The 14,445-nt window shown below is 35.2% G+C and overlaps 1 protein-coding gene across 6 annotated transcripts in view; it reads right to left on the bottom strand.

The window, feature by feature from the left end:
* The window catches only part of ORC2 (origin recognition complex subunit 2), a 38,267-nt gene extending 27,620 nt beyond the window's left edge, over positions 1 to 10,647 (bottom strand). For 2 of the 6 annotated variants that reach the window (XM_011369194.2, XM_023536005.1), the window contains exons 1-5: positions 10,348 to 10,647; positions 7,665 to 7,719; positions 6,644 to 6,747; positions 5,998 to 6,141; positions 1,428 to 1,517 (exon numbers count right to left, since the gene is read on the bottom strand). In XM_011369194.2, the coding sequence (XP_011367496.1) occupies positions 1,428 to 1,517; positions 5,998 to 6,141; positions 6,644 to 6,740 (331 nt within the window). In that variant the 5' untranslated portion in view covers positions 6,741 to 6,747; positions 7,665 to 7,719; positions 10,348 to 10,647. Of the gene's footprint in view, positions 1 to 1,427; positions 1,518 to 5,997; positions 6,142 to 6,643; positions 6,748 to 7,664; positions 7,720 to 9,964; positions 10,105 to 10,137; positions 10,244 to 10,337 lie in introns of those variants that run through there. The other 4 variants (XM_011369190.2, XM_011369193.2, XM_011369191.2 and 1 more) reach the window with 4 other exon arrangements.
* Positions 10,648 to 14,445: the final 3,798 nt, after the last annotated feature.

The following is a 14,445-nucleotide window of genomic DNA, read 5'->3' as shown; positions in this document are numbered from 1 at the left end:
TAAGTTATTTTAAAAATATTAAGTCATTTATATTGATATATTAGATATAAATTAGCATTTAGATTAAAATTAGCAATAATACGAGGCAAAGAAACTCTTTAAAGAGCATCATAACTAAACAGAGGTCCTAACTGAACACAGATTTTGGAAAACACAATCAGTCTCAAACTATCGAGAAAACTATCTTTTCATGACTATATATTTCTTTCAGACACGATGACAAAAATGCACAACATAATATTTAAGTTTCTTGCAGCACATTCAGATATAAGACATATCGCCACGGTTATGTGCATGTTGCTAATCTACTTGAAGAACTACTTGATTACTTCTCTGCGGTTCCACTCTACTTTTTACTATTAGTTCTTTCTTCAATGTTCTTTGTACTGCTTGATTGTCCTAGAGTTTCATTTAGGTCTTGGTGTCTATCTGATCTTTCTTCTAGTAATTACATTAGCATTTCTCTCAGTGATCCTATACAGAATTTAGTCATTTTTTACAGACTGAAAAACTTTATTTTTGATATAGATAAGAAATACATCAATGTAAATTATTGTATATACCACATTAGGTTCAAAATTAATGATGTATTTAATATTACACCTTTCAGAAAAACTGAATTGCAAATGACTGAATCATATTATATTCAGAAACAGGTCTTATAATTACTTCTTATATGTCTTTCATCAGTGTCCACACTTACTTTAAAAAGAGTGTTTTTTCACTTGACCTTGAACATTTACATAGTCATTGGCTAGAATAATTGCATAAAGATATATCACTTAAGAAATATATGTAGGTGCTTTATAATTATAGATTATAAGCCCTCTTATACAACCACTACATTTTATTGGGTAATTAATTATTATTCCATTGCTCTTGACTTTTTGGTATTCCCAAACCTTTATATGCTTATGGACGTCCTTTTCAAAGTGCTTTCACATGTCATTTCCTTTCTTTAAAGCTTTCAAAAACAATGACCCCTTCATACCACAGGATCCAAACATAGTGTCATTTGAATTTTTTTTTAAAGAATTAAATCGACAGTTTAATTTTAATGTTATAAGTAATTTATTACAGTCGAATTCTCTGAAAATCAGTAATTCGTGTGTAATTTGTATAAGTGGTAACTTGAGTAAAAAATGTTAGAACAGCCCATTCCTAACAATTTTATATAGTTTTCTGTAATACAAAGAACATATTCTATATACAGTACAAAACTCTTATTGAATAAATTCAGAATATCTCTGTGTGACTTAAGTTACTTATTTAAACTAATGGCTTTAGGAATGTTTAATAATTTAATATAAAATGACATCGTTCATCATTCTTTTAGGGAATGCAATGGATGATAACTATGAAGAATGTGGATAAATACACCTTAGAAAACATGTATAATGATTACAGAAATCAGAAAAGCAACATACCCAATTTAGCCATCTTTTCAGAGTGTTTTCTGTTTTGAAAAGAATAAACTTTATTCCCACCATCTGTAGCAGAGCCATTTTTAAAAGATTCTGAAAGAGAAAATACAACATGTATTCAGGAAAGATGAGCAAATTTAATAATGGTAAAAAAGATAAAATTTTAACTAAAAACTTAAGATTTGTACTCATCACTGCCTTACATAAAGGTTTAACAATGCATATTCATACATAAAACATTTTAAAATATGCAACAAATTATGATACTATTAATATAAATTTTAAAACACAAAAAACATACACAGGTACACAAATATATATATAAATCTCTTTTTTTAAAATCCCACTAAAAAAACCCTCCAGACTAGAGGGATATGTATTCAATTCAAGGTAGTAGTTGCCCTTGAGGAGAGAGGACAGAAGTGACTTTAATAGTTATGTTTCCTTTTTGCAGCAAACATGCAAAGTACAACTGCTAATTGACAAGGCTGAGATTTAAGTACTTGTTAGATGGTAGAAACTCTCAATTAGGATCATGACTTAATTTCATTCTTCAATCTTCCCTTTACATAATAACTACTACCCACAACATACTGGACACTCATACGCTAGCAATTCTCAATGTGTGGTCTGAGGTCTCCAAGGTCCCTTAGGCCAAAACTATTTCATAAGAACAAAGACATCACTTGACTGTCTATCAAACAAGAGTATACGGTGAGGTGTTCCTGAGACTATAAGATGTGTGAGGACATCACCACTCTGTTGGATACTGAAATGTGTGGAAGCAGATATGAAAATCCAGCTGTTTTCTATTAGAGATTTGCAAAAACGTAAAACCATGCCTTCATCACTAACTTTTTTTTGGAAATAGTTGTTTTTTATCTAAAGATACGTAATTTATGTTAATATGTAATAGGTTTATTATTGTTATTACAAAACACTGCCAAATTTCTCCAAAGTCAGTGTTTGCTCTCCTTATTTCTGAGTTCCCACTGATGTATCTATGCACTAACACTTAGTATTATCTAAACTCCTTAATCTTTGCCAATCTAGTGGTTGTAAAGTGAATCTCATGGGGAGAGGTATTTTAATTTGCCTTTCCCTAATCACTAAGGAGGTTGAACATCTTTTTACATGTTTCTTATTTCCAGAAGAAATATCTTCTCTATTCTGAGACTTGTCTTTTCACTTCTTCTCGGTGTCATTTGATGAACGGAAGTACTGAATTTTTAAAAGACTTTATACTGGAGAGTAGTTTTAAATTCACAGTCAACTTGAGTGGAAGTTACAAAGATCTCCCACATATGGACAGCCTTCCCCACTATGGACATCACACACCAGCATGGTATACTTGTTACAATCGATGAACCTACTTCGACACACCATTACCACTCAAAGTGCAGAACTTATATTAGGGTTCGCTCTTGGTGTACTTACTACATTCTACAGGTTTTGACAAAAGTATGGTGATACGTATCCACAATTATAGTATCATACAGAATAGTTTCATTGGCCTAAAAATCCTCCCTACTCTACCTATGCATCCCTTCCTTCCCCCTGACCCTTGGCAACCATTAATCTTTTTACGGTCTCCATAGTTTTTCCTTTTCCAGACTGTTGAAGAGTTGGAATTATATAGTATGTAGCCTTTCAGATTGGCTTCTTTCACTTAGTAATATACATTTAAGGTTCTTCCATGTCTTTTCATGGCTTAACAGCTTTTGTAAACAAAAAGTTAAAAGTTAAATAAGCCAGTCACAAAAATAGAAATAATATATGATTCCGCTTATATGACATACCTAGAGTAGATATATACATAGAGAAAGAAAGCAGAATGGTTGTTGCTAGGGGCCAAGGGGACTAGGAAAGTTTTTTTAATGGATACAGAATTTCAGTTTTTAAGATGAAAAGAGTTCTGGAGATTGGCTGCAAAATAATGTGAATATATTTAATAGTGAACTATACACTTAAAAATGGTTAAGACAGTAAATTTTGTTATGTATATTTATCACAATTTTTAAAAATAATTTTTTACTTAACCACAATGAAAAACCTGACATAGTCCATAAGTTCAAATTGGAATTAAGAATAAGGCTATATACTACTACAAATGGACCACATATTTGTCTCAGAATTTTCTAGCCGCCAACTTATAAAGCATCAATTACAGAATTACACTGTTCATAAGAGTGAAAACAAAACAAATGTTCACTGATTGTCAAGACAAAATGCTCTTCTATTTCATGCCTGAGATCACCAGTATTGTCATGCAATGATTTTTCTCCGGATGGGATGCATTAATAGATGATGAGAATTATGCCACGCATGTCAAGATGTGTGCTGCTTATAAGAAACAGCTTATACTTCAATAGTAAGTAAAGTATTTAGAGGTCCTTGTTGAACAGTTTTTTTCTTTTGTAACTATTCCTAAAGATTCTTTGTCAAATGTCCTTGTTTTAAAAATAATGCTTACTTGTTCTCTGTTTATAATTAAAGACTAGACAGAAGCATATTGTTCAATATCTCAAATAAGGTTAAAGAAGACTACAATAGATGTCATCATTTCTTTCCTGGAAAAAAACATCAAAAGAAAACTCTCCTTCTTACACCTTAACTGGAATATCACTTTTGGCTCCTATATATATTCTGGCAAACAAACAAACAAAACAAGAAGCGTCATGTCTGCAAGACTTAAACTTAAGTTATGGGCCTCTCTATTGTACATGCCTATAGCCAAATAAATAGCTCCATTTCCTGGACGCAGAGACTGTTGACACAAGCTTGATGTGTGAGTGCATATAGACGGATAAAAGATACACACTGAATTATTAACAGTTCCATGTTCTCTAAAGCATGCATTCCCAACAAGAATATTACACCTGATGGAATGAAAATTGGCTCTTAGTGGGAGGAGCGTGAAAAATACCTTAGATATTATAATGGTCTGTGGCCTTCCAAAGGGTCACAGTATATAAACAGATATACAACATATATGCAGTATTAAAATTTTATGGGTTAGGAGTGATTAAGAGAAAATGTCTAATAAGGCTCCTCAGGGGATAATAATCAATCAATCAATCAATTAATGTTGGGAAACACTGCTCTAAGACAAAATTTCTCAATAAGTGTACAGAAATTAAAGGTATGGGTAACAGGTGTGCTGAGTACTGATCCTATTAGGCCTTTGAGGTTGCCAGTCAGGAACTACAGAGTTGGCAGCAATAGGGGTCAGAAGCCCAAGGGCATCTGTCCCTAGTCTGGAGCATTCTCCTCTATTTATTCCAGTGTGCCTCCAAATATTTATTGTTGGTGCCATTAGGTGAAAAAGGTTGGAAGCACTGAGTTTCTTACTACAAATATGTATTACTTTTGCAGTAAGAAAAAATTTTTAAGAAAATATTTTTTTTTTGGTCTCTTCTTTCAATCCCTTCTTAGATCTAGCATAACAGCTAGTCAAGAATCTAAAATTCTATTTAGAATATGCCCTAAAAATGTCAACTCTCTAGTTGGGAACTCTTCAGAGAATCCACCCTACCCACTAAGCCTTCTGAGGGACAGTGGTCACTTTTCGTATCATGTTATTTAACATTGGACCAAACCCAGAAGCACTACGACTCAATAAGTGACAAAAAGGTCAGAAGTAGTCATGATGGCCATTTATAAGCCAAGTCTGAGAGAGTAAAAAATATGTACATGAGGGAGATAGATGGCATAGAGAGAACAAAACAGGTGCACAGAGGTGACATGAGGGAGACTAGGAGATGCATGAAAGCCAAATCCTCCAATTTTAAAGTGGTCCCAATTCCAGTGCCTTAGTGCCTGACAATACTGATTTTGTTCCTTGGCTTTTATTTTTTTAAGCCAACTTGGGTAGAATTGTGTTCCTTGCACCCTAATATAAATCTGTGCTCCTTAAGCCCTAACTAAAATATAATTCAAGCCTAAAAAATGCTAAGTATAATTTGGCAGGAATCTGGCATGCCAAGGTTGGAACAATGTCACGTCTTGGAAGGTTCCTTCTAACTATTTCTATAAAAAAGATGAAGATAAAAATGAAGTAACTTACTTTATGAAATTATTCCAAATTAGTTAAAAATATAAATATCTTAAAAAGTAACTTTAGAGTGGTTAGTCTGCAGAATCCATCCTTCTAAAAATAATTAAGTTTAGGACCGGCTGTTTGGGAAAAAAAAAGAACTGCAGAGAAAAAATCTATAGTAGAAACTCAGTGCTTCCAATCTTTCAACCATAGTGAAAAAACCTGAAGCAATGCTTTTCTCATGAGAAATATATTAATATAGCACACCACATGAAAATAGTTCAGGAGATGGATGGTGGTGATAGTAGACATTATTAATGTATTTAATACAAGTGAACTGTACACTTAAAAATGGTAAAGATGAAAAAAATGGTAAAAATGGTAAATTTTGTTATGTGTATAGTAAAAAAAAATTAGAGAAAATAATATAGCACACCATTGCCTAACCTACCAGACTACTTTTATACATCCTGCAAAGTAGTTTTGGCTATTAGCAGAAATATGAATGTATAGTCCCCTTCCATCCCCAAATACCTTGAATATCTTGTCCTAAAACTTGCACATAGTTCTGATCTTTTAAGACTTCTTGTTCATCCTCCTCCAAATCATATTCTGGCTTCTTTATTATTTTTTTTGTGTTAACCAAAAGTTGAGGTCGTTCCTTTTTTAATTTAGTTCCTATAAGAATATCCAAAGAATTAGAACATGGCAAAAAAAGAGGAATTAGAAAATAGCAGGTATAAATTCTTTCTAAACATTACATTTAAATAAGTAAAGAAATTATACTACTTATATTGTCACTACTTAAAAGATGTAAAAAAAATCGTGTTTTCTCTTTGATTTAGGTACAGACCACTCTTCCACAGTTTACACAACTAAGTTAAAAAAAAAACAACCTTGAAAGTGTATTTTTTGGTGGGGTCAAAATAACTACAAATTTTAATTACAATGGGTAGTTATTTACCACTACTATTGAGCATTTCATTTTAGATGAGGCTTTATTATTTTTAATTTTCAATAAAGTTTGAATGGAGTCAACTAAAATTTAGTTTTTATTTACAGTCTTACTAGATCAACTATTTTGTGCCATATGTTCAAAATAGGTTAAACTATTTTAAAAAGTGAAACAATCTATAACCATTATAAAGGTAATCTCTTCAATTGTAGAATTGCTCAGTACCTCCTTCTCTATCAAGAATGTGATTAAGAACATCATCATCTCCCACAAACTGAACCTCCAGCATCTTGTCTTCTTTTAATTCCAGTTTATTCATCATTGCCAACCTAAACAAAAGCAATAAAACACTCAAAAGTAATGAAAAATTCATGTCAACAGCCAAATAAATTAAACATTCACATAATAAATACAGGTATTTGTATATTTTAAAAAGTCTTTTAAGTATGAAAAATATATTATACATTATTGTATTAACATTACATTTTTGATAATAGATAACAATTCTTTATCTGAAAAATAAGAGAAAGAGGTGTCTGAGATTTGGAAAAAGCCAAATCCATTCAAGGCAACTAAAATGTAATAACAAGAAAACAATTCTGCCCATAAAGAAAGCTCTAATCAATCCACAAAATAACGACATTACCATAAAAAGAATGGTTAATACATTAGAGTTTAGAAAAGGAGCACCCGAACAAAGAATAATGGTTTGGTGGATTTTAATATCTGCTCACTAGAAAGATACAGACAATTCATAGAAGTCTGTGTAAATGGTCACTGGTGTACAAAGCCTGGATCACAAAATCCTCAAGCAACTCCCTTTACTATTATTGCATGCTTACCAAACAACTTTACAAATGTGAATAAGGATTTTTAGGTATCTTGGTAACTAAATAGTAAGTATAAATATTTCCAATACTTTATAATCAGTTCTTCACTGAACAAACTTGAGTTTGGCAGGCAAAAGCTTAATCAACTCTGGCTACTCTAACAAAATTTAGCTTTGGAACTTATAATACTAATAGCCTGAAATTAATTAATGATGATTCCAACTGGCTGCCAGCTAATCAGTTTACCCCCAAAATGATTTTTTTTCTCTTATAAATCCTATTTTTGCCTTTTCTCCTGATAAGAGGTATTATGTCCCTCATGAGTCAGTTATTTCCATGCAGTTGACTTCCTAAGTGTTGTCAAGTTTTCTTTTGTAACTAGCACACTTAAATGACTTGTCTTAGTTTTCATTTACCTTTAAAGGTACTGTACATTCTGCAGCTGGAAAATTCAGGTAAAATCACCTGTAACTGGAAAAAGAACTCAGCATCAGCTAATGGGAAAATGAAAGCAACCAAAGTAGTTCAAGAATTTTAACAAAGATAGATAAATCTGGTTCTTACAAAGCCAAGGCACAGTAAAGTACAAAACAACTATTATCATTTTGGCCAGGAAACCTTAGAGACAGAGATCCAGATTGTGGGGGCAGGTGGGTAGAGAAAGGCGGCCAAAATTTGAGCACTTACTATGTGGTAGATACAGTTTTGAATATTCTGTATGTATTCTCATTTAATCTTCACAACAATTCTATTAGGTTTATATTTTGTGGATAAAGATAATATTTCATCTATAATTTATATGATCAGTTTCAGTAGAACATATCCTTTTGGGCCATCTTCTAGTCATACTGCTTATTATGAAAATTAAGTTGTAGTAGAGGAAAAGTTTAATGTACCTACATGACATTTGTGTAAAATAAACTTACAATTTCTTTACATCTGTATAAAATTTTCTGGGGAGGCTGTTTGTCAGGCAATGTTTTAGTCACTTTTATGTACATCAGATTATTAAATCCTCAGATTCTGAGGCAGTTAAAAATTTATATGCAAATTCCCCCTATTTATAGATGAGTAAACTGAGTTAAATATTAAATTACCCAAATTCACACAATTAGAAAATGTGTTAGGGCTGAAACCTCAGTTTAACTAATTACAAAGTCTCTGATCATTCTATTACACCAAACACTCTGCCATTAAATATCCCAAACGTTGGAAACTATTCATAATATGTTTAATTATTTTCCCACACAGCAATTCAAATATCCAAAGACCTCTGTAGTTCTCTAGGTTTCCAGTTCATCAGATTAAACATCACTAGTTCTACCAAGCATACTTTTAAGAACATTGCCAGATTCCGTATAATCTACATTATTTTAAATTATATACTGCTTTGTTCTACAAAGGTTTGAAGCAGTGACAATAAGCAAATGTAACAAAATGAATGATAAACTATTAATACTAATAGAGAGTCTGGATCAGGGAAAATCTAAAGAAAAGCAGAAAATAAAATCCTAGAAAGAATTTTGGCTGTAAGCTTCCTGGCAATCAAAGTGAAAAAGAAGTAAAAGATCAGTTACATAATTCTCATCGGCAAAAGTTTAGTAGTTCCTTGCAGGGGTAGATTTTCAAGGAAAATTTAAAAACAAATATTCTAGACAACTGAATACTGTCCTAGGCAATTTTCCTATGATACTTTACATAAGAAGTGCCCAGGCAGAGGCAGTCTAACTTGCTCTTGTTTGTAGCCGAATGCATTTATGTGTAATTTCCTTTTCTAGATTTTAAGACATCAATTATATAGCACAGAATCACCAAAGTGAAGAAATTTCTACAAAAGACCTTGAAAGAAGATTTTTCTTCCTTTTTCTCCAAGTATTTCTTTAAAAAGCACTACCCAACAATCACATATAATGCAAATATTTAGTGACCATTTACTCACCAAGGCACTGTCTTGGGTGCTCTATTTTTTTTGGTGGGGGGGGGGGTGCTTTACTTTTAAGACTCCTTTCAAGGAGTTCACAAAACAATACAGCAGCACTAAATGAGTGCTAAGAGCAGCGAACTCTCCTTTGAGAGCAAATACAGATTTACCGCAAATTTTAAAAACAATTCTTTTAAGAAAAGGTTAAGTATAGGGTAGTAGTTAAGCACCAATTTTAATATCAGATAAACCTGGATTCTGATCTTAACTACACATTTATAACCCTGTGACTCTGGACAAAGTTGTGACGATTAAATGAAATCATATGCTTGGCATGTGAAAATGCTAATTAAATGTTCCTTAACGTGGCTATTTTTACTTTAAACTTCAACTTAACCATTCAGATCTCTTGTACATCTCTATATCCCATCTAACATCTAATAGAAAAAGTACTGAATAAACGATGAATGAATTATGTCCATTTACCATGAAGTGCCATAACACAAAGTTGTGCAGGGCCATGCTACCTTTCTTCAGATTGAAGTTTAAATAGGGGGAAGGTGTGATGGTGCTATTAGGATTTCAATTGCAAAACAATATATCAATATCCTTTTAAATCAAAAAGATCTACCAAAAGAGCCTGGTTTATCGACACTTTATAATCAAGCGTTGTCCCAGGGTAACTGTTCAGTTAGCAGGATTCATTTAGTGCTTCCAGGCTGGGATGACATTAAAGGGTTTCGCCCCAGTGGTAGTTTTGGGAAAAGATCTCTTCCTCCTCAACCCTCATTGTACCTGCTCCTCTCCCAGGACACTTTACTTCGTTCGTTACGGATTTCTGCGTATCTCTCTTTACAATCCCAAGGTTCCTTATGCAAGGAAACAGATATGTTGGTAACAGGCGTCCCTTGTACAGAGGCCTATCACTGCTGGACAGACAGACGGTCTGTCCAGAGAGAGCCTCTCACCCGAGCAAGCCTCTGACGGACTTCGGCCTGGGCCTCGAGCCTCTGACCAGTTAGTTGGCCGTGCCCTCCAGCCGGGGGTCCTCCAGGTCGCGGAGCTGCGGGCAGCCTGAGGGAAAAGAGGGAGGTGCAGCGGTCCTGCCCTGAGAGCCAAGAAGCCCGGGAACACGCGCGCCCCAGCTCGGCCGCCCGGCTGCGCGCACCTGGACTCACCTCCCAAGCTCGAGCTAGGCAGGAGAGGCAGGCAGGCTGCCTGGGCGAACCACCACGCACCGCTAGGTCACGGCCAGTCGCGGCTCTGGCCACCTCGCGCCTGCCGGACGCCACTCTGTTGAATAGTCGCGACAGGGAAGGCGGCTTGGGCCCCAGGGGTAAGGCCAAATTTTTGTAAGCGGTACTGGAGCAGGGTGGCAGGGTGGCAGGGTGGCAGGGTGGCAGACTCGCAGGCTCGCAGGCTCGCAGGGTCGAGCAGGAAAACCCCGGAGGCCGGGGGATGGGAGGCTGCTGCACACCGAATCTCCCGCCCTGCGCAGGGGGCGGAGCCCCGGAAACCCAATAGGAAGCTGTGTCAGCCGAGAGTGATGGCTCTGCTGGCCAGCCTGCGCCGGCCTCCGGCCTCGTTCACCAAGAAACCTGAGGAAACTAAACCCTAGGCGCTGGGTTCGGGGCCTTGCCTTTCCTCTTTCCGTTTCCGGGGAAGGGTGAAGGAAGTGTTGGTTAGATCCTAGGAAGTTTGCGGAGGTGTACAGTGCTCAGCTGTCTCTCTGTCTTGAGGTAGTCTTAAAAGTGTTTACTGGTTTCTCTAGATACCTTCTTCTGAGGAAAAAGATAATGGGAATGAATTCGCATTCTCTTTTTATTTATTTTAAACTTCACATCATTTGGTATGAAAGGTAGGATCCTGTGTATCTCTAAGGTGTGGGTATGGAGGAGGGGAGACCTCTCTGTAGAGAAGATATTAGGGTCTGGACACTGAGTATGGAGATAGGATCAGACTGCTAATGGATTGAAGAGACAGGGAAGACAGAATGATCAGACATAGAAAGATAATGAAGACGCAATACTGCTGGGATACAGTATTACCCACTAACAGAATACAGTTTCAGTTGGATTCACTCATTCATTCACAACAAAACTACAGAGTCCCCTTTGAGGAATAGAGTGAAGAAATAAAATGAAGTCCCTGTAGTCTTGCTGTTAAATTACCAAAATCAGGTAGGTTGATGTATGAAGAAATGATTCTAGTTTTAACTAGCCTGGGTACTCAAACTTTTGAACTTTCCAGTATTGTGTCAATGCCTGGATATACATCAAACCTCCAGATAACCCTCTGATTACTCCCTGAAGGACTAAGGAAAGAAAGTTCCCATATTTAGACCACATCCATTACTCAGCCCACCAGTCACCTGCAGGGATCTCCAACCTCTGGGCCTGTTAGGAACTGGGCCACACAGCAGGAGGTGAGCAGCAGGTGAGCAAGGGAAGCTTCATCTGTATTTGCAGCCACTCCCCAGCACTGGCATCACCACCTCAGCCCCACCTCAGATCATTAGACATTAGATTCTCATAGGAGCACCGGTCCCTGGTGCCAAAAAGGTTGGGGACCTCTGATCTAGAGGATTACTATCTTGGACCAATGTAGAGGCTAAGAATGCAGGACTGATTCTTTTCAACGATGTACTCTTTACTAAAAGAACTCTTAGCTTTTCTTTCTGGTTTGGAACATTCTCCATATTGCCTAGTTGTGTTTCCAATTTGCAAACCTGAAAACCCCTGAATAAATCTATCATTTATTTCTGTCCAAAGCCACCACCAGACTCATTGAAAGTTCATTTGACACTCTGGATAAAGGAGGTAAGAGCGAGAGCAGAAGGAAGGAAAAGATGGAGTTACACCATTTTGGAAATTTAGGAAATCCAATTGGGAAACTGAAATGATGGTAGCCTGGATACCTTAATATTCTATTTTGGTCGGCAGAATTTAAGAAAACAAAAGAGAAAGGTAATTTTCTCTACATTAGAAATAATTTGAGGGGTGAGTAGAGAGAAGGGGAAAGAACATAACCAACAGTTAACAATGAAGTGCTTTAAGAGTTCTTAAAAATTTGAAAATCTAACAATATTAAGGATATTCAACTAGTATGTTATGTTTCTGTGATGTAAACTCTTCCGTCTCTCCCTCAGACCTTCACAGTCTTCTACAGACTTAGAGGCCTTGATGTGAGTAGTGAGTTGATTTTTTTTAAATGATATATGTATGGAAAATAGATGCTTAGTTTCTCTTTTAGATTGATATTAGTGTGGACAAAAGGGGTTCTGTAATAAATCTGACACGTCTAGTGACCAAAAGTAACCTCGCAGCATGATCTGATCATAAATTCCTAACTGGGCAGGTCATGATAGGTAGTCACACCCTGGCCTATAACTTCTTTAATAAAAGGTTTTTAAGCAAGCCCTATCCATTTTTCTTGTGCATCTAGGTTAACACACCTTTGAAATGCCAGCAGTAATCCTTTTTTCCACACCCCTCAAAAGCTTAACCACCCTTAAGGGAGCACAAAATCTTAAATATCCTGTAATCCAGTCCCCACCTTGCTTTCTCCCACTTTCATGCAATCTTCCTTACCTTCCTTCCTTAATTCTAAATGTATAAAATAAACTGCAGAGCATTTGAGATCTTATTTCCCAACAATTGTCATTAGTTTGGCTAAAATATACTCAAACTCCTATAAAAATTCCCCCCATGTTTGGATATTTCTTATGTAGACTAAGATAGATAAAAACAGAGCCATACCATTCATTTAGGGATGGCAGGAAGTTGAAACTAGAGGCAACTGTAAATGGCAGCAAGAAGGTCCCCAAATGAAAAAGCCAATTAACCTGTCAATCTACATCAAAACCTACTAACTGACAAGCCCTGGCCCTAGAGGCAGAGCTCCAACCAATTTTAGCGTCACTAAACTTTTGAATAAAGAGTCAACTCTGAAAGAGACAAAACAAATAGACAAGGAGCAAACATACTATATAGAACCAAGAAAATTTATTCCAAACTGTAATTTTTTAAATCTCATATTTCATGTCTACAAAACAAGGAATAAAACAGGACTATAAGGTGAAATGAGTTATCAAATTTAGATTTTTTTTAATTTTATAAGAATTTTAATAACATTTAATAGTATTCAGACTATTGTTTTTCTTCAGTATATATTTGAAATGGAACGAACTATAATTTGTGATGGGATTATATTACAAAAATATCAGTAACTTTCCCCGTTGACCTTTTATGATATATTTAAAATAAAAATTATAAAACAATCACAAGAAACTCCCAAGTATTTCAGTATTTTAAGTACACTGATACTTTTGAATTTGTCACAAATTTAGATTTTTAAAGGAAAAAATAATTCTTAATTTTTAAACAGCAGACTGCAATATCAAGATATTAGCTGCATATTTTCTTCACCAATGATCTCATCTGTCAGCACAATGAAGAAAATCAGAATATCTTTATATTTCTTTCTCAAGATGACTGAATTAAAAAATTAAAATATTTTTTCAAGTTTACTTTTTATATTCAAAGTTTTTACCCAAACCGTATTTTATATGATCAAATCAAGAATATCAGTTTATATATTCCAAACTGAAATATAATCTAAATAGCCATATAGATATCAGTGAGAGATCTAGATTGAATTACTAGGACCAAGTTGGTAGGTCTTATGGACAAGATATTTGCATTGGTTCTGTGGACAAAAAAGGGGCTCTGTAATAAATCCAATCAAAAGTAACCTCAAAAGGTGATCTGATCATAGTGGATAGTCACTCTTCAGGCCTATAACATCCCTAGTCAAAGATTTATGCCTTAAGCAAGCCCTGTCCATTGTTTTCGTGCATCTAGGTTAACATACTTTTGTAATGCCTTTTTCAGACCCCTCGGAAGCATAACCACCCTCAAGAGAGCACATGATCTTAGCTATCCTATAATCCAGTTATAGAGATTTCCCAGCCTTTCTTTCTCCCACATTCATGTAATCTTCCTTGTGTTCCCTCAATTCCAAATGTATAAAAGAAACTGCAGTGTCATTCTGAGAAGCATTTTTCTCAGTATGTTGAGATTTTGTTTCCAGGTATGTCCTGTTTGGTTCAGATAAACTTACAAAAATTTTCTACATTTTGATGTTATGTTGACAATTCCTAAATTTGGGAAACTCAATTAACTTTTATCTTTATTGCCAGAATTATGAAAAGTTTTATACTGACATTATTGCTGCTTGAAAAATCCATTATTTTCTTCTGGTTTTCTTTTTTTTTT

This window comes from Pteropus vampyrus, unplaced genomic scaffold (genome assembly GCF_000151845.1).
Source record: "Pteropus vampyrus isolate Shadow unplaced genomic scaffold, Pvam_2.0 Scaffold146, whole genome shotgun sequence".
NCBI lineage: Eukaryota > Metazoa > Chordata > Mammalia > Chiroptera > Pteropodidae > Pteropus > Pteropus vampyrus.
This window is presented reverse-complemented; position numbering and strand designations above follow the sequence as displayed.